Here is a 21,498-nt window from a genome sequence, read left to right as displayed (position 1 = left end):
GCCTAGGACATTTTATTTTTAACAGCCACTCAATCACACAAAGTGTAAGTTGTGGGCTTTTTTAAAACTCTGCAAATGATAAGGCTGGTCCAGCAGTAACCCCGTTGGACCATAACTAAAAGTCAAGATCAGATCTTAGAGTTGAAAACTCACCAAGTTCTGGACAAGTGTGGTTGTGGACATTCAGGACAATCTTGGAGTTAACGTCATCCTAAAAAGTTTTTTTTTTTTTAAATAAAGAAATAGCATTTTTTTTTTTACTTGAAGTTAGTAAAAGATAATGAAGATGAGCCAAAACCAAAGGCAGATCAATTATTATATTACTGTCTACAAGAATGAATACAATGTAACATGAATTCACTTTCTGCTGAACAACTCTAATCCTAAGAGTTTTCTGACAAAAATAAGAACTTCGAAGAGCGCCCCCCCCCCCCCATTCATGGACTTGAAAGGCAGCCCAAGCGTTCCACCCAAGAGAAAGAGCTACAGTTCCAAATCAGGGTTGTTGTCCTTTGTCCCTGCTGGCTCTAGCAGGCACTCAAACCCTCCTTTAAAGAGTCTAGAGCTGTAACTAAAGTGTACCCAGAGGCTGAGTTGCTTCCCTAGATCTCTCCTGGGGTAGAAACAGGGGAGTCAGGCCAGACAAGAAGAGCTAGACAGACAGGCCTCGAGTTCTCAGTGCTGACCTGACAATGTGCTAAAGTCGAGAGGTTCATGAAAAACAACAGCATGAGTAAATACCACCACACATGTCCCCAACGGTGGCCTCAAGTCACCAGCGCCAGGCTAGCACCTAAAACCCTAGCCACCACCACCCAATTTCATAACTAAGGGGATAAGCCAAATTCTCCTGTATAAACACCAACACAGCCTTTCAAATTATAAAGGAAAACCTTCACACATAACTTAAAAAAAATCAGATTATAAAACTACTTGCAAATTTGCTTCGTTATTAAGTGAGTTTTCATTCTGCTACATGTTTATGATTAAGGGAACTATTTTAAAAGTTACCATGGGATATAAAAATGGGCTCAATAAACTACTCCTTTGGACACAATAGCCAGATTTATAATTTTGACAGTTAAATGAGTCAATCAAGTTCTAGTTAAAAAGAAAAGAGAAGAAAAGCAACCTTCAATTGTCCACCCCTTTGGGTGACAAGGCCTCACTTGGGCCCTTGCTTCCAAGTCATATGGACTCACAGCTTTAACCGCACAGCACAGACTTCGATTGTGGCATCAATTTCGTTATTTTCTCAGGATTGTTTTCTGTTTCTTTATGAAACACTTCCTTCTACAAAGTAAGAGAAGGTGACGTTCCCCAAGATATAAAGTATTTTGCCTTTCTATTAAATACTATGTGACTTCAAATTTCCCACTTCACCATTTGTGGTGACATCATTATTCAGGCTTGTTTGTTTTTCCACCCCCACCCAACCCCACCAAACTGAAATTACTTAGACCAGCTTTTTAAAAATAGGAATGTGTGACTTCAGGTCAACTCAAGTCCTTCCAGAAGCCCAGGGGTTACCCATCCTGAATACAAACATCCCAGGAGATGCACTCCTTTCTCACAGCAGACTTCCCGCCACTAAAGATGGCCACTGACCCATAAGAAAAGAAACAAATTTCTTTCCAATTCTCAAACAAAGAGCAACGATGGACAGCTGCAAGAAAATTCACCCAAACTACTTTCATACACTTCCATTAAGAAAATAACTTTGATCATTAGGTTGGATTGTCCGGGTCGCACTTTGTGTTAAGTACAGAACCTGGAGGGTAGGACTTTTCACATCCGACTGTTCTAAGGAACCTTAGATGTTAGATGAATAGAAAATCAGAACTGTGCTGACCAGGACACCAAGGACACCACAGACTGCCACTAAAAATGAGAAAAGGTGTTTGTCTACTTCAAAGACAGGTTCATTTCCTCTGTAATCTCCCCCAAGTCTTCATGGGGTCTCTAATAACTGAAACTAAAGGAACAGCAGAGAACCAGGAGGAGAAACCCCAAGGTGTGAGTGCCAGGGACACCCCAAAGGGATGGTTTTACTTATCCAAACAGCAGGGTTAAAGAGCCAGAGACCAAAAAATGGGGCTACTATTCATAATTATTAATATAATTATTAACAGAACCCTTCCTTACCTCTCCCCAAATATATTTGTATGCATATACATGTGCACAAGGGCCGTACTATATACACATACTTGTGAGCACACACATGCATGATAATTCTTTATGTTGTATTTTTTATATTATTTATTTAATGTATATGAGTACACTGTTGCTGTCTTAAGACACACCAGACAAGGACATCAGATCCCATTACAGATGGTTGTAAGCCACCATGTGGTTGCTGGGAATTGAACTCAGGACCTCTGGAAGAGAGGAATTTGTGTTCTTAACCGCTGAGCCATCTCTCCAGACCCCTCCCTTAATTTTTGAGATGGCTTTTTATACAGACTAGATTGGCTTTGAACTCACTATGTCATGCAGGCTGGCTCTGAATTCCTAACCCTTGCCTATACCTCTCTGGTGCTGGGATTGCTGTCCTGGTAGCAGCATTTTAAGTTAAGGGTTTCCACTGGGTACCATTTCAGGCTCCTCTACAGATCTGCCATCTAGAACATCAAGGGCGGCTCCACGCACTACACACTGAGGACTCCTCTACCCAGTTACTTCTGCCTTCTTCCTGGCAACATCTGCATGCTCAGTCACAGACCACAGGGTGAACTCAGTCACCAATTCCCTTTCTGAAAACCACACTGGGGCAGAGGGACAAGCACGACACTTGGGAATTATCAGTAGATTTCAAATGTCTATATTAGACCTGAAATTCTCAACCCTAGTTTATGACACGAGCCCTAAAGGCTTTGGTCTCTTAATCATTTGACTTGACTTTATCGACATGACTTTGGCTTTGGTAGTCCAACAAAAAAGGAAAACATGTCCAAAATTTTTTTGGGAATTTTAATTTTATCATAAAATCTCCCGTGATATTTTTCTCATCTTTCTTTCTGTGTGAACAAAATCCATTAAAATGAGGAGTCACAGCAGGCTCTACAGGGCCATGCACACAGCAGAATCCACACAGAGCCGGGTTAAGCAGTGGAGTCAGGACTAGAACTGAGGCAGCAGGCTCACACTGCACCTCTGCAGAGCAGCTCTGGCTCCTGAGGATTGGTAATCACGCATTCCAGGCTCTGGGAACCAAGCAGTTAAAGAGGGCAAGCAAGGGTGATGTACTAATTGGCATGGTTCAGTGAGGACTTGTATGTGTTGGGTCGCACATACATGCAAAGGGTTAAAGATGAAATCTCTAAGCCACTGACAGTACCTGCATGTATGTACGTTTTGTCAACCATAGCTATGTTTGGTCAAGTTGGGTTTGACCTCCTGAGCTTAAACAACCCTGCTGTAGAATTCATGGTAGCTAGACCTACAGATGGCATCACTAAGACCAGCCCAGACACATCTAAAAATCATTAACCTCAAACTGACCAGAATGCATCAAAGATGGGTAGGAATTTAATAGCCTGCCTTTATGTTTAAAAAGTCAACCAAATAATAATAAGAAATCTGAAGGAAGTCAGGCAAGAAAGCTGCATGGACGCCACTGTAGCACACAGGCAGGAGAGGTGTCCTGACGGGCACGTTCTCCCTAAATAAAGCCAGCATTAAGCACAGGAGTGTCACAGTCCTGACGTGTCCAAACATCCCTGCAGCCCTTGCTCAGACTGCTAAATAGTGGAGACCCCGATAAAACAGCAAATACTTGTGCAAAATCGCATGAGCTAAAGAATTCTAGAACTGTGTGCCGATGTTACTTAGCATTAGACAACGTTTAATAACAGGAATCCTCAGAGGGACGCCCTGCTCATTTCTTACAGTGGAAGATGGTATAGTATAAAACAAGTATTTACCAGGACATGGTGGCACAAGCCTGTCACTCTTGGCTGAGGCAGGAGGTCCTCATGAGCTTAAGTGGGACTGTATTACGCAGAGGAACCAGACCCTGTCTGTAAATAATATACTAAAAACACTCATAAGAAACTAGAGAAATAAAACTTTATTTATTTCTTTTATTATTCTTACATCTAATACAACCATTTAGGCATAAGAAGTAATCATTAACTAATTGTTAAACGTAATTTAACTTCTGAGAGAACCTGTACCCTATTTGATGTCAACATTTAGGGATGCTAAGAAAAGCCTAAGGGGAAAGGGGAATAATTCAAAACATATTTGGGCCAAAAAGTTGTGCTTCAAAGGAAGCTGATGCCAGTTCTGAGTGTGAAAGCTGGCAGGGCAGCACATGGTAATGGTGCCGTGCAAAGCACGGTGCTGGGAATAAGCAGCCGACTGCGCCCACTGGGGCCAGGCTGCAGACGCAGGCCAACCACTGGCAACTTTCTATTTCCACATCTGGGAATTTGAGCTCAAAGCAGACAAAATCCGAATCAAATTAAATACATAAAATGCACACATGTAAACTGGTTAATATTAATCCTGTCTCGCTTTGTTAATTGTCTTTGGAGACTATAATGTGTTCCGGGTTTAGCTCATAAAACAGCATTTAAAATAAAAACAAAAACACCAATAAAGCCAAAGCTTTATATCTCTAAAGAAAAGGGAATAAAAGGCAGAGGCTTGGTCTAGAATGAAGACACTGGTGTAGGGGCTGGAGATCTAACCTAGGACCTTGCGGGCCCTGGGGGAGGAACTAACTGCTCTGCTGTGAAGCTGTATCCCTGGCCCGGAAGAGCAAGGGCATTCACCGAGCTGAGAAGAATCTCTTCAGGCACCATGTCCTTCGCAAACGCACTCAAGGAGCTCAAGGGGTAGCCTTTTCTACAGACTAGAAGAAAACATCTTCTGAAAAATTCATGTTAAAAAAAAAATCAGGTTCTCTGTCACTTGAACCCTCCATAAGGAAAAATGAAAATTGCATACTAGAATATGTTTATATTCATTCAGGGAAGAGGAATCTGAAGCAAATTAAATGAAATATTCCTCTCAAATAGGCAAAAATCAGTCAGAAGTATATCAAATTGAGTAATGCAAAGTAATCTATGTCCACTGGAGAATGAAAATGTTGTCACATTTCTTGGTGACATACACGGTGTCATCCTAGAAGCAAAGTCGAAGACAAGCCACAAAGCCTCACCTAACGGCTTTACTTATTTCTCTGTGTGCCTATGTGCAGGAATTCGTGTGTACATGCTATGTATGAGGGTGCATATGCATGTCAAATGCCTCCAAACATCTTCTACCTCCCACCCAGTTTCTTGAAGCCAGGGCTTGCCCAGTTCAGCCAGTCTGGTCTGGTTATCAAAGAGCTGCTTGCCCCTCTCTGCCTCCTGGCACTGGGCTGACAGGGACACACCTGACTTCTTTATGCAGATCAATCTCAGGTCCTCTGGCTTGTACGGCAAGTACTTCACCCACTGCCTACTCTCCAGCCCAGCACTTTGCTTATTCCATGAGTCTAGCTGAGCTATTCTGGCCAAGGTACTGTTAAGAACACTATTATGGTTTACTGAGTGGTTTATACAAACTTTTCCAGTACTCTTTAAATTACCTCCATGATCCACATGGAATTCAAACACAATAATGCTGTCCCCTTTCAATATCAATTCCTATCTGTAAGACCCAGCCTCAAAAAAAAAAAAAAATAAATAAAAAAATAAAAAAAATAAAATAAAAAATAAAAAAAGAAAGAAAAGAAAATGAAAGAAAAACAAAAACAACCGCCATCACCACTTCCTAAAAGGAAAAGAAAGCTTGTAGAACAGAAGGCACCTTATGTCTTACCTGGTGCGCCACAGAAACTGGATAGCTGTGGGGAGGCATCTTTACAGCACCTGGCCCTACACTTACGCACTCTGTCAAGCACCTTCCCAGGGCATCGACTCTTCCTTTCCTAGCAGTTCATACTATTCTTTGACTGAAACTTCCACTCCTGTATAAGACTTTAAAAAACAGCTGTCAGTAGGTGTTGGTCTACTATTCTGAAGGCAACCTTACGCCAAAGCAGGCAGCTACAAAAGATCAACCCAACACAGTCATGAGCCGGAGCTGACACTGGTCCTCGGCAGCCAACAGCAGCAGTGGAGAAATAATGACTAAGGACTCCTGTTCCCATCAGAACACTTGAGACACTCTGAAGAGTACACGGAAATAGAGGTTTATGGTAACAGGAAGCTGTTACCTTCCCTTGGTAGACTGCAACTCAATCAGTCTGGCCTACTTTATAGACACTCACTGTGTCATGGCTCAACACATACCCAGAAAGCAAAAATTAGTAAAGACAAGAGGAAACAAACACACTGTACTTTCCAAATCAAAACCAGAGGGAGTCAGATACAACCCAGAGAAATGCAAGGAGTCCTCCTGAAAAGAGCTCCAGGAAGGGCAGAGTGAGTCTCCAGGGGCCTGGGCTGCCAGTATCTCCATTCAAGGCCTGTCAGGTAGGAAGCAGAGGAGGGCCAGGGAGATGCTGGTGCTGAGGAGTGCAAACACTCTCAGAGGATCACTACAGTTCCCAGCACACACACTGGATGGCTTACAACTGCTGTGACTCTGTTCCAGGGCTCCAGTGGTCTTTCTGGAGCCAATGGGCACTGTGCTCATGTGTACACACACACACACACACACTAAAATCTTTGTAGAAACAAAGTATTTATTTGGTGACCTTAATAGAACATGTAAAAACCTGGCAACATTAGAAAGGAGAGAAGAGTTCAGAGGACTCAGACTGTCTTGCTTCACAAGGCTGGCTGCCCTTTGGCCCAGTTCAGGGAGCCAATTCCTGGCCTACATACCACACACACCACACCACACAAACATCCCACACCACACACACACCCCAGACTCAAGTCCTGCAGCCTGCTTCTGAACCTGCTTTCCTGCACTGCAACTGGCCTTGGGGAGACAGGGACAGGTGTGTTTGCTTCTCACATTTCCAGGAGACTTGCCTTTCACCTAGACTTTCTGTCCTCATGCCCATGACTACCACACTGATCACAGGGCAGAGTGGGGGCCTCTAGAGCCGCTGGAGTCTGTTGGTAATAAGAGGTCAAACAAGGTCTAGGCTCTTTAGTGGCCAAAATCCCTAAATAACTCCAAGTTTCCCTTCACAAGAATAAACAAACAAACAAACAAATGGCACCACGACGGGCAGGATGGGCAGCAAGAGCCACGCTGAGGCCCCCTCGCTCGCCTGGCTGTTCTGTAAGGAGAGAACTCAGCTGTATCTCGTTCCCTTAAACACTATCAGAAAAGGCCTACAGTGGCCATGAAGGAAATAAGGGTGTCTAAGGCAGCTCCGTCTACCACACTCATCTTCCAGAGAGGAGCAGCAACAACCCTGAGTGTGGATTAGCTACTCAAGATCTTAGCTGAGACGTGGCCACTCAACACTGGCACAAGCAGGTCCACGGACAGAATGTGTGCCTTCCATACAAGTCATGACAAACCAGTCATTTTTGTAAGGAGGAAAAGGGAGAAGGACCCATGCTACCTCCAAGAGACAGCACTCTACAAACTCAGAGAGCAACCGTATGGTGGCCCCCATTCCTGTCTTAAAGCCATTATCATGTAATACCAACACAACATTAGCTACTTGTAGGAAATGGATGCCTAAATTACTTATTTAGAATCAGAGCAGGGCGGTGGTGGCGCATGCCTTTGATCATTGCACTTGGGAGACAGAGGCAGGAGGATCTCTCTGAGTTTGAGGCCAGGCCAAAAAACCAAACAAACAAGCATACAAAAGAACTAATTAATATCAGAGATAACATTCACATGTGCACTGTGCACATAGCTAAAGCACTGGCACACAGACTAGTGCCAGTGGACACTCGGGCGCCTAGAGAAGGGCTCACAGGACAGGCGAAGGAAGAAACAACTGACTGGACCTACTCAGCACAGCCTGAAACTGGGTGAAACCGGCTGTAGCGCAGGCTGACAACAGTACCTGCAGGCTTCAGTCTTTACCACAAAGGATGCATTATAAGGAAAGCAGTTGAGGAAGCTTAGCCACCTTTTTGCAGCTTAAAGCTTTTCTCACTCTTTTATTCCAGGCTTAAACAAAGTTCAGTGGGGCACCCGACTGCCTGTTTTAAATTACAGACTGTATTTTAAAATAGAATGCATACGCAGCATGCCCCCGAAGCTAGGGGTGGGAGTGTTATTCATGGAAAATTGAAGGCTTGTTGAGTCAATAATCTTCTTTCACACAGTAACAATTTTCAGCTAAAATTTCTTGACCCAAACAAAGGAAAACAAGACCATTCAGTTATTTTACAACAATTTGGAGAAGGCAAAAGAAGGGGGGGAAGGGCGGGTACAAGAAAAGGACATTTGGGTTGGGGGAACCTCCTGTACAACATGCATTTATTCCAACTCAAACTGACCGCTGATATTAGAAATAGTTCCTTCTAGACCCAAAGACACATAGGCACCAGTGAGCAGCGCAGGAACGCTTCACATCGCTCTTGACAGCAAGCAGGTGCGCACCTACTTCTCCTCACCTGCAGACTGAAGAGCTGTAAACTGAGAGCCCTTTCCCAGTAAAGCAGGATAATACACAGCAAAGCACTCTTGCTGTCTCACTGGCCAACATCTACCTGGTCTGAGGCAGGGCTGAGGAAGAGACCACAGAAAGGAGATGTGGACTTGCCCTGTGGGAACCACAGCCAAAACGAGGACAGCAGGGAAGGGTGTGAGGGATCCCGAGAATCAAGGATCCTCATACAAGGAAGGAAAATAACCACCCGAGAGTATCCTCAGGCTCTGCAGACCTGCTCAGGCCCAGAGTCTGTGAGCAGCCTCAGAAGCACAGGCTGGTTGATGCTTCTGCCCCCCACCCCCACCTCACCTGCCAGCCAGAGAAGCAGATGTCAGGCATAGTGGTGCAGGGCTGTCTGGGGTGAATCTGGGATATGCCTCCATCCTGGACAGCTAGGTCAAGCCACAGAAATGCCCCATGGCCCCACCCAAGTCATCCAAGATCTGTAAGCTGGGTCAATTTTGTGTGTAGATGTTTCTTTAATCAGGAATGTGTGCATTTATCATCCTCTACTTAATGAGCTTCATTTATCAACTATAGATCATCACTATCCTTCTATTATCAAAACCAATATCCTGCAAATCAGTTATGTCCCAGCCCTTCCTAGTCTCTGGCTTGGCCACGAGCTATTTTTACAGCATTCCCACAGTCCTCCATTAACTCTCAAGAACAAATTGACAACCTACAGAATGGGCTGAAATTCATTCCCCACATGTTAAATGGAAATCTTCAGAATGTTAGATGAGAAAGTCTTCAGAAAGTAAACTTAGTCAAAAAAATCTTTTTTAAAAATTGAAACAAATTTTTGAAAGTTAATACACTGTTCCTAAGCAAATGTTTTGGCTTCACTGAGTTTAAAATTCCCTACTCTGGGGAAGTGGATTTAACTTAGGAACAGAGAGTCAGCATAGTGAGCACCAGGCTCTGGGTTCAATCCCAAACTAACAAAGTAAACAAAATTAAAGGTAAAAGAATATCCATTTATTTTACAAGACTGGAGAGGTCAGTCAGGAGACACTGCGCACAGACTGGAGAAGTCAGTCAGGAGACACTGCACACAGACTGGAGAGGTCAGTCAGGAGACACTGCACACAGACTGGAGAGGTCAGTCAGGAGACACTGCACACAGACTGGAGAGGTCAGTCAGGAGACACTGCACACAGACTGGAGAGGTCAGTCAGGAGACACTGCACACAGACTGGAGAGGTCAGTCAGGAGACACTGCACACAGACTGGAGAGGTCAGTCAGGAGACACTGCACACAGACTGGAGAGGTCAGTCAGGAGACACTGCACACAGACTGGAGAGGTCAGTCAGGAGACACTGCACACAGACTGGAGAGGTCAGTCAGGAGACACTGCACACAGACTGGAGAGGTCAGTCAGAAGACACTGCACACAGACTGGAGAGGTCAGTCAGGAGACACTGCACACAGGCAGTTAGTGCTGTACAGGCAGGCTACAGTTCTTCTAAAATATTCATTTATCCAAGCTTTCCATTAGCCTTAGGCTTTTCCTGGAAGAAGTCCAAACTGTTACGTTTTATTGCATTTTCATCTACAGAATACATATCTAAGTGGAATACTGCTTTGGAAGAAAGAAAATGTACACTTCCCAATTCCCGCCTTGCTCAGATCTATTTTCTATTTCTGAAATGACGGACAGGGCCACGGGAACCCCAAGAGATATGGTTCTGGTATCTCCTCCTGCTTGCCTGGTCTGAGGGTAGCACATTCAGCCTCTCCAGGAAAACATTACATTGTAAGACAAAAAAAAGTCATGTGTCCCTTTTCCAGTTTCAAGAACATCAAAACTATGTTTGTATCTTTACTTTGAAATTGGCCCAATGATGGCAAATTTCTGCAAAAGCTGCAATGGCAGAGGAACCACCTCCAGGGAACACTACCTAGGGGGCCCCCATCCCCCAGGGAGCCCCTACCTGTTCAGGAAGCCTCCACCTGCTACAACCCTATACAATGCCTCCTCTGGAACTCTGGAACCCCAAAGGCTGCTGGCACTTAGAAACACTAAGCAAACAGCTAACACCCCCCCACACACACACACAAGCAGTAACTAGGCCTGAACTCTCAGAGCAACATGAAGACGCATGAGATCTTTCTTTCATTAACTTGTAATTTTTTAAGCATTTAATATGATTTGAGAAGGATCAATCAGTGGAAGACAGCTACACTCTTAACCTTTTCATGACAACCATTTAAATCAAGTTCAAGCTACAAATAAAAGCCTTTCCAAAGAGTTCATTCGGCAGCCATTCGTCTGGTAGACTTAAGTTCTGCAGAAACTTGCCAACAGTTGAGATAGTCTTAGGACTGGGCTGAGAACTAGGAAATCAGGACCCAGCTAAGAAACTGCTTCTCCAAGTCCCCTTGCTGGCTTCTAATCAAAGGAACCAGAGTATCCAATTCATGGGTTTTAATTGCACCATTAGCATAACATCAATGTTCTTTCTTGCTTTCAAAATGCACAGCCTCCAACCCTAAATGTCATTAAAGACCAAAAGGAAATACAGAGATTCTTTCCTTAAAGGCAGGATTTTTGTGTGGACAGTTCATCCCAAAAGTGTATCTTCTGATAATGACGAGTTTTCCCGCTCAATCTCTGTAAGGCATCCACTGTCCTGTTTAACACCCCCTACTCTAAGAACTACCAGCCTTGAGTACCCAACTCGGTTCAAAGAGGGCAACCCCACAGACAGACACAGCACGATTTACCTGACTAGAAAACTGCACTCATTGCATGTCAATCTCCCGACTTCTCTGCTTGAGGCAACCAGAGTCAGGAATTGGGTAAGCAGAACTGTGACTCCCTATCTTCCCCATGGGCTTCTGGGACAAACTCAACAAAATGGTTCTTTCCAAACTGGGGCACATAAATGGCTCTTCTCTATTTCTCCAAGAAGAACATTGGATTTTGGTTTTGGTTTTGTTTTCTGAAGAAAAAAGAGAACCTTCATTTTTTGATTACTCTTTTATATATTCATTAGTATTTTACTAAGAACATATGTTCCGTACTATAGTGGCTCAAATCACAGTGATTAGTGTTACTCTTTTACAAGCAAATATATATATATATATTTCTAAGAAAAAAAATGCTCAAGCTATTGTCTGCTTAATTATCCAGATTGTCCACTTCTTCCCTAGAAACTCAACATCACCAGGGAAAATCAAATTTGAAGAAAACAAAATAGCTTTGAGAATGAAAAGGTTCTGCCACTGCAGCTGTCACACCTACGCCACCAACTGGTGTCATTAACATAGAGATGACACAAACTTTCTTAAGGCCAATTCAATACCCTGAGAAAGATCCCCAATGATAAAATGTACAGTTTAAAACCAGTGGTGGGTTTTCAGAGACTTTTATATATAAAAGGATCCAGGTTTAAACCAAGGAGTCAAGACTGTAACAAGCATTAGTAAGTGTCACAGGAAGCATGTCTGAATAAAACACCCAGGAGCTAGTGTACTTGATCACACCTTGAAAAGTATGTGAGACTACAAATTGAGATGTGCCCAAGGTTTGCAAAATAACAGGGTATACAGGGCATGCCATGACAAACCGTCCAGCCTGTCTTTTCCTGGCATGCTTGCTTCATTTAGTACCAGTATCAGGAGCAAAGAAAACTACAGACTCAAATGCTAAGTGAGGCTGTCCTAAGGGAGGGAGAGCTTCAGGATAATTTTTATATTACACACTATATGCCAAAATTTATCAATAATTGAAATACTCACATCTAAAATCACGCACATCAGCAAGGAGAGTTGGATGATTAAGAGCTACAGTGGACCCTGCCCAGGGAGCTTTGCTCAGAGCTTAATGTTAACCCATTACGTAAAAAGTAAATATTACTGGTCAAGGCCCAAGACAAGAGAACAAACATGAATTTATCAGCCCTTTGCTTTCTGAGGTAATGAAGGTGCTGGTTAAGCCAACTGGAAAACGTTTACTGTATCTGCAAGCAAAGATCATCAGAAACCAAATGACCTACACAAGCAGACAGGCAGGTCCTAGCCTGGCACGAAGGCTCCCTGAGGATTCAGTTAAAGATGCAGCTGAAGAATAGTGGGACTGTCTGGACTTCTTTATGAAAAGTTGGCAAATTGTCTAGCAAACATGTGAAAGGGGAAAAAATAGGCCACATGGAAAAGTGTAGCACCTACCTCATTATGAGCAAATGGAACTAAGAAATAGTGACTGCTAGTGTGGCACACTGGGGACGCCAGAGCACGGGGACCAGGTCTCTGAGTGTGAGGCCAGAGTGGTGTGGAGAGTGAGTTCCAGGACTGCACAGGAAACCAAACTACAAACACTGTCATAGTACTTCTGCTAAGTGTGGAATGCTTTTAGAGCAATGCTCGAGAGCAGAGGCAGGCAAGCATACCTCTGTAAGTTCAAGGCTGGCCTCGTCTACACAGTAAGTTCCTGGTAGGTGAACCCCAGTGTCCTGCTAATCTCAGTCCTCAACTTGACCATGCTTGGAATTAACTACAACCTAATCATCTGGACACACGTGAGAAATTGTTCTTGAGTGGATTATTTGTGCTAGGAAGACCTAACCAAGTCTGGATCATCTGTGAGATCTGGGCTACCCCTCTGGTGGCAGCAAAGGTGGGAGAACACGGAAGAAGGAAGCTTTGAGCTTGCTGGCCCTTGCTCACACTGGCAAGTCTATACAGCTTCTAAGCCATCCTTTTCCTTCTCTGCTGGTAGGACACAGATCTTTGGGATTCCCTCACATACTGAAAACTGGAAGCTCTCTAGAACTTCCCTGTGACTCCAGGACCAAATTGGGACAAAGAAAGAAAAGCTCATGAAGCATATTATATATGATATATATAATCAGAGTTAAAAATCATATGTTAGAATCATTATAGTCTGCTTTAAAGGTTCACTTTGAGACATAAAGTTCCCAAACCATGGATTACATTTTCTTAAGGCCTCTTTAAAGATAAACTGACGACATTAAGGCAGGAAGGCATAGCCTAAGTGACAACCTGCAAAGGGCCCAGTAATAAACTCAGACATGACTAACAGCGGCTTCACAACCCCTGAATCCCAGCCTAGTCTAGCCAGCGACTGAATTTCATGAAGTCACACTATACAAACGCACGCATCAAAGCTGTGACAGAGGACCAGTGTTCCCTGAAGCCATAATTACCTTAATTATGTACAACTTATAAAGCAGCAATATAAACAAAAACATATTTGTAAACCTCACATAGAGATTGTTTATGCATGTGAAGCCCTGCAGAAGAAAAATAGTGCATTACAGTTCACTTAAATAAAGTCAGTTTCTACCCCAACAGACTAGAGGGCTTAGGCACGCCAGCCTTGTTGGAGGTGGCACCTCCAACAGTGGCTGTCTCATCCCCTCTGCCCGAGCGCACACTGCACACAAGACAGACTTAACAGAACCACAAAACTCTCAAGGAAGAAGCCTAAAAGCTAACAGTTCTTAAATAAGTCTGAAACCTAGAAACTTCTCTCCTGTGTGTGATATAAAACAGAGCAGACAAAACAATCGTTTCCAGAACCCTTTAACTCATTACGATTTCCAATCAGCACAGGAATGTCTTACTGGTAGACTCGATGGTCTTTCCTGTTGTATTAAATTCAAGTCTTCATGGTTGGATTTTCCAGGGGCCAGAGGAGGCTGAGATCTAGTTCCATAGCCTTCCTGAGACATGTCCTAGACAAACACAAACACACAATCCTTCATCAGTATCTCCAAGTGTTAAGCTTCATACAGTAGACAAAATGAAACAAGAGCTGATCATGATTAAATAAAGTGATGTTACATTTTAGCCGACACTTAAACATGTGACAGCTGTCATTTAACATTTTATCAAAAGCAAAAACAGTGATAAATCAATGGCAGAAATAAATTAGAATAGTAGGTACACTGAATTCGAGACTATATAATGGAGCTGCCGTTTTGAGGGCTAGAGGCGAGTTTACCACTCGGGCAAACCACAGCCAAAGCTGTATGACCTAGTCCCAAACTGGGATATATTGCTTAATTATTCCAACGGGCAAGAGGGTGTGGGGCCTTCAATTTGTAATGATCCTCCTACCTCACCCTCCCAAGCTATGGGATTACAGGGGTGAGCCACTACATTTATATAGCTGAACTATGATTTTGGTCAAATATTATTTCAATTTAAAAAATAATTAATGACAACATTATTTATAGTTGAATCTTAAAATGCCCTCCTAATACCCACAGAACGGTATGAATTTTCAAAAACCAACAAACTCCCGGGTGCGGAAGGTCCCACAGCCTATGTGACATCATCTTTAGAAAACCACATAGAAGAACAAAAGCCAGTTGGGGGGGGGGGGCAGCGGGTGTGTAGGGGACAAAATACAAGGAAACACCTGCCCAGAGCTGAGGCTCTGCATTTTCCTCAGCTCTCTCCAGGCTGCATGGTTTGGTGTTCTGTTGAAACAGCACACAATCCAAATGCTGCCCCACCTCACAGACCCTGCATAGCAGGTCTTGGCTACTTGATACATGCTCACTGGAGCCAAAGAGAGGCCAGAAGCCAAGAGCCTATTGCATAGCTTCTCACTTGGCTCTGAAAGTTGAAGAACCAGTTTCTAATGGAAGAGGGAAAATAAAAAGAATGGGAAAATACTGCCATCAAGTAAAATCTTCTCCCTTTCTCTGTCAGTTCAAATAGGACTTAAAAACACCATATATAATTTCTATCTTATTAACTAGTGCATGGAAAATTAATGTTTATTAGTAAAATTCTCTAAGAAGCACCTGCCCCACCTATTCTCACACAGAATACACCACTAATTCTTTGGCTTCTTAGGCCGAGAGCTGGTACTGGAAAGTCCACAGCTACACAAACTGGATTTCACTGGCCAGTACCAGCCAAGGGTCAGTGCAAGCTGTCTTTAAATTGGCTCTAAATTAAAGGTGCATGCCTGAGAGCAGCATTCCACAGACTCTTTAAAAAATCTCCAACAAAACTAAGAAGCCATAGCAAACCAGGTGCTTAGTCTGTACAGGAGATGTACAACACCCACCCTTCCAGACCGGTTCCCCTGCGGTTTCCTGGGTTTACTTGGGAGCCACATCATGGGGAGGTGGGAGTGACACCTGCCACCCAACCACCATGGAAGCCACAGCTCACAATCTGGCTGCTTGCAGAGGGTGACACTTTGGTTTGTGGGGACTGAGCAGCAGTTGGAAGATTATTATCACCTTAACTCCCCCACCCCCAGCAAATCAAATGGAGGTTTTTACAACAGCCAGGATTCCAAATCAAGTGGGACAAGAGGCCACATTCAGGGGCCTTCGCCCTGCTACAGGGACAGCATGGAGATGCAAGGTTGCCTCACAGTAGGCAGGGAGATGAGTAGGTCCTGTTCCACAGCATCTGTGCAGAGGGTCTGGGAGCACACCCTTCTTTAACCAGTTTCAGCCAGGAGCCACCACGGGCTACCAGGCCCTAGGCTTTGATATTTCTCATCATACCAAAATGAACTGCTTCTTAGATGGCAGAGGAAGATATAACCACAGCTGCAGGCACACACTGCAGCTCAGACAGTGACTATAAAATAAGCAGCCAGGAAGCCACAGCCAAAAGCTATCAGAAACACCATAGCCTTGTAAGTCACTCTTAAGGCTTTAAAGGTTCAAAATCATCAGATTCCACCAAAATGTTAAGAACTATTTCTAACCACAGAAACTAAATACAGTTGGAAATAAAATCAAAATCCAATTTCAGGAGAATGGCTGAGTAGAGTTTGTTCTGCCTCAGGTGGTATTTGAGTATTAGGGCTGACTGAACTGCAGGAGCTAACGGAGTGAGTGGGTGTTCTAGCCTGTGACAGACATCTCCTAAAGATCATGTGCAGAAGGAAGTGCGGAATACACTGTGACAGTTACAGCTCAGTAGAGAGGTGGATAGGAAGGGACAGGCAAATGAGGGAACTGGGGTGCATGATGGGAAATTCACAAAGAATCGATAAAAGTTAAATGAAAAAGAAAAGATCACGTGCAGAGGGACCATATGGTCTGTAATAAAGACAGAAGCTGAGACAGGAGGATTGTGAGTTCAAAACCAGACAGGACAACACAGCAAGGCCCTGTCTATCTATCCTTAGCTCACTAAACTGTTACTACTCTTCAGCAAGCATGCTGTGCATCAAATCACTAAAGAGAACCCAGTAATGGAGAAAAGATAAAGTCAAGAGCAGAAGAACACACTTAGCATTGTCTTTTATGTTTTTAAAAGCACAGGATTGCATTTGAAAAAAAAAAATCATTGCCATCTTTGATTATTTATAATTCTAAGCCAGTCTATACATATGAACACTCAATAAATTTATCTGCCAATCATAAAAGTCAAGGCTCTTCAAAAACACAACAATATACTGTGACAATTCTACAGTGCCCAAGAACCAAATACAGGACTGTGGCCTGCAATTTCTAAATGCTCCCACATTCACCTACAGACTTAACAAAAGACAGGCTCTGAAGCATCTTCATGTAATGAGTCAGAAATAACTGAGAAACGTACATACATCGTGGACCTTTGAGGGCTCTGAGCATTGGAGTCCATGACTGAATGAATGCACAGGATGAGCCACTCCATTTGTTGGGTACACTGTCATGTGACAGCATGAAGCAAGGTCAGCTGGAACACAGCAGGATTCCAGTTTAAAGTGGAGTGCAGGAGAGCTGGCCCAGCCCCTCCTCAGTTGTCTGCTGTGAGGTGTGGGTGCAGAGGAAGTAAGAGGAAGAAGAGCTGACCCTGCCTCCTGCCGGCCTAGCCTGACCAGTCAGTAGAGCACTCACCCTGTGGATAAGAAAGAACTGATATGCTGACCAGTTCAGCTGCCATCCAGGCCCAGACCCAGACCCAGACCCAGGGCGTTGTGTTGGTATACCCCAAAATCTGTACTATCTTCAAGAGGTCGGGATACACGAAGGGCCAGCCCTGCTGATCCAAAGCTGCAGGATCTCCATGACACATGTAACAACAGGATAACCTAGAGGAGGCCCAGGGAAGATCCAATACTGATACTGTCACAGAAGACAGACCGTGATGTGTGGAGAGTGGGACACACGGTGACACCCTACAGCGTCCATGATGAAGTGTCTTCTAGGCTTTGTCTGTCTGTTTGCACGTTTCCCTTTGTTGAGGAAGCTGCAGGAGAACTGGGTGAACAGGAGAGACTGGGAAGGGGAGCAGGAGTGGGGATGCATGTGAGACTCACAAAGAACCGATACAAAGAGTAAGTGAAAAGCTATCCCAAGGATCTAATACATAAGCCACTTGTTTCTCAGCACTGGGAAAGGAAAGGCCTCTAGGGGAGGGAAGAAAGCCAGAGTGATTTTCATAAGATGAAGTCAAAAGATACAGAGACGAAGAGGAAAAAGATGGTGTCCCTCCTAGTTCCCCTTCTTCCATGGGGGGAACTACACTGTTTAGCTTTTAAAATAATCCATCTCCTTAGTTGTTCTCTGGGTACAAATTACAAGTTGAACACTTACATCATATTCCCTTCATTTACAGCCATAAATGTTTTATGTAGATGAGCTGGCTTTCAGTCCCTCCATAGTACCCCACGGCTCATTCTACAGGTGTGAACCGTACAGCATTAGTTGTAGACACCCCCTACTGGTGTGTATTCATGTTCTTTCCCACCTTCCTTTACTTCCTACAGCATTACAGTAGGCAACGTCGTGCATATATATTTCATGTGAAATATCTCAATAGCATCATTCTCTACCAGTGCGAATCCATCACAGGGCTGATATGATGAACACTGACAGATGCTAGCAAAGTGCTCTTAACAAAGGAAGTGGCAATTTACACTCTAGTCCATCATTACAGAACAACACAAACAAGATGTTTATGCTAGCATTACAATACCTAATACAATATAAAAAGTAGCCAAGTTAGCACTGCAGAGAGGTAGGTACCCTCCACCCCCCACCGCCCCCAGATTTAAAACAGACTGAAAACCACAGGGAACGGGATGGCTGAGGTGGAGGAGAGCAGTCACAGCAAAACAATGGCAGAGAAACTCAACCGGAGATGGACAGGGATGTCAAGAGCAGCAGGCTTCACAGCCCAATAGAGAGCCAGGGATAGAAACATAAAGCAACTTGGGAAGCAGGGGAGGTGGGGAAGAGCTGATGTAGCACAGTACTATGATGGCTGTATACACAAACTGGGGGGGGGGGGGGGGGTCCTGCCTCTTTAAAATTCTGAGTACAGGAAGAACGTCTGAGGAGCTTCAGAATTCCAGTGTCGCCCTGGCCAGAACCTCTTGCTTCCTCTGTCTCCCTACTTTGGAAAGTGCCACCATCCATTAAACCAATCTCCTTGGCCTAAGGCAGTTCACTGGGGCAGTGTAGACACTCCACAGACCCAGGACAGACTGCAGGTCCTAGGAGATGAGTCCTATGGAGAAACTCCCCATGTCTGCAGATAAAGAAACTGGAGGTATCCTTTCCCACAGCGCATACTGGATATCACTTCACCCCTCACCACCTCAGGGAGCCTCTACAGGAAATAGCAACAAGGGAAGCTGGCTGACATAACAGCCCCCATCTAAGGACAGCTCCTTTATGGCCCTTGCTGGCACATGCCATGCAGTGAAAGCTTTGTGATCTGCTTGTGGACCTGCAGTCATATGCTATGGTCTCAAGAGTGACAGGCAACTATTTGTACAGCTGATTGTAAACAACAGAAAGCTTCAAGAACTATTGCATGGTGAAGGTTTTTTTTTTTCCCACCTTTTAAATTATCTTTTCTAAATGTGTGTCTTTATCAGCTTCAAGACTTTATATGCTGACCACGTTCAAATAACTTACTACAGTAGCATGAATAAAAAGCTCAAATTCCTCTTCACAAATCCCAATGGACGATCCCCCTTTCTGTCTTCTACCATTATGTAGTTTATGCCTTAGGGAAGCCAGACACAGAGGCCCATGACTTCAAGCTGGTCTGTTCCATCTTTGTTCTAAGTTCGAACACTAACCTCATACTGACCAACCACATACTTCTCTCCTTTATCAGGGAAACGTGGTAAGGAAAGTCCACCCTTCATGTAACACACCACTGAAAGCCTCCACTGTACTTACCTCCCAAGGCTTCGTAGGTAGCTCACACATCTGTTACTTCCTCTGTGCCCACACACACCTCATCCACCCCAACCTCAACACACATCTTGTTCATTCCTCACCTGCTAGCTGGAGCTCCTGTCTATTGAGCACCCTATATTATAGCCTCATGCCCACTTCAAGGTCTATAAGATTACTCAATGTGACAATTCTGGAAAGGCTTTCTTTTGCCTGTGGAACCAGCATCCACTGTGTGTGGAAAACAGTTCTTGATGCCCTCAGGTAGGTGACCCTCAATGGCTGTGTTCGGTGTCAACCCTTATAAGTCGTAGTTTCACCAGGCCTTAAATGGGCTGCTCCCTCCACCTCTGAACCTCAGATCTCCCTACATCCTCTGCAGGATATCTAGGCTACCTACAGAATCCTGCTGGAAGGCTCCCCAAAACCCCTGAGCCAGCTTAGATGATCATCAGCAGAACTGGGTCTCCCACACTCATGATTTCTCAGCAGCAGCCAGGCGAATGGCTGGATGAGCTCTCCGAGCTCACACCCAACACACAGCAAAATAAAAAGCACGAGGGCAGGCGTGCAGAGTGAAGCACAACCTGGCTCGCGTCCAGGAATACACATTGTGTTAGCAGCTACACTGCCTGGGAGCAACGTGCTACTAGACACAGTTTGCTGCCTGCTACTGTAGCAAAGCAAAAAGATGACTGCGAAAGATGCACTAAAAATAAACTGGAAGGAGAAAGACTGCAGAGAACAGCAATGTTGGCACTCAAGGTCACGGGTCAGGACACCAAATCCCCTAGACTACAAAGCAGCAATCCACAGTCTGCAAGGAACCGACTAACTCCTTAGATCAAACCACCAACTTTTTAATTTTAATTATTTTTTAAATGGACCATTGACATGGTTCAGTGGGTTAAAGGAGCGTGTCCCTCAAGAGTAATGACTTAAGTTCAATCCCTGAAGCCACAGAGGAAGCTGGCAGCAGACTCCACAAAGCTGCACTCCGATCTCTGCATGTGATCGACACCACACTCATGCCCACAGATCATAAACATATCAGACACACAAAAATGACCTTTTAATAACAAACTGCAAGGTTTGAGGAACAAGCTAAGGGAATCAATCAGAATATCTTACACTGCAGGAATCCCACTACATGACTTGGTTCCTTCAATTGAGGAGGACATAATAAGAGAAGGAAAGAGGGAGAAAAAGACAGAGGGAGATACCAGAAATGTACAAGTTAAAAATGCTGACCAGCGGCAGCAGAGTTGCTGGCTCAGCTGTTTTGTGCACACATGGCAGCTTATGAGTGACTACCTGTGACTCTGTGCCCGGGGATCGGATGCCTCTTCCAGACTCTGTGGGCAGCAGGCATGCACACAGTGAGCACGAACAAATGCAACACTCAATGATGAAAGATAAAAGCAAAAAAGCTTTTTCTAAAGAGTAGTAGACAAAGATCAGACCTAAAGCACTCCATGTCTAGAGTTTATTTCCAGTCAGTAGGATGGGGCTAGATGAGCCCTAGGTTCAGTTCCAGGGAGGAAAGATGGGAGAGCGGTACACTAAGAAAATACGAGATGAAGGATGTAAATGTATGGAGACCACCTATGGTGGTTTGTATTTGCTTGGCCCAGGGAGTGGCACTATAGGATATGTGGCCTTGTTGAAATAGGTGTGTCACTGTGGGTGTGGGCTTAAGACCCTCATCCTGGATGCCTGAAAGTGAATCTTCCATAGCAGCCTTCAGATGAAGATGTAGAACTCTCAGCTCCTCCAGCACCATGCCTGCCTGGATGCTG

At 44.3% G+C, this 21,498-nt stretch overlaps 1 protein-coding gene across 1 annotated transcript in view; it reads right to left on the bottom strand.

The window, feature by feature from the left end:
• Window positions 1-21,498, bottom strand: part of ARID1B (AT-rich interaction domain 1B) — a 333,380-nt gene that overhangs the window by 193,254 nt on the left and 118,628 nt on the right. The window contains exon 4 of the mRNA XM_080941684.1: window positions 14,168-14,278. Within this exon, the coding sequence (XP_080797810.1) occupies window positions 14,168-14,278 (111 nt within the window). The remainder of the gene's footprint in view (window positions 1-14,167; window positions 14,279-21,498) is intronic.

The sequence above is a fragment of the Micromys minutus genome (genome assembly GCF_963924665.1).
Source record: "Micromys minutus genome assembly, chromosome: 30".
NCBI classification, from domain to species: Eukaryota; Metazoa; Chordata; class Mammalia; order Rodentia; family Muridae; genus Micromys; species Micromys minutus.
Note: the sequence above shows the minus strand (reverse complement) of the source record. Positions and strands in the feature narration are given on the sequence as shown.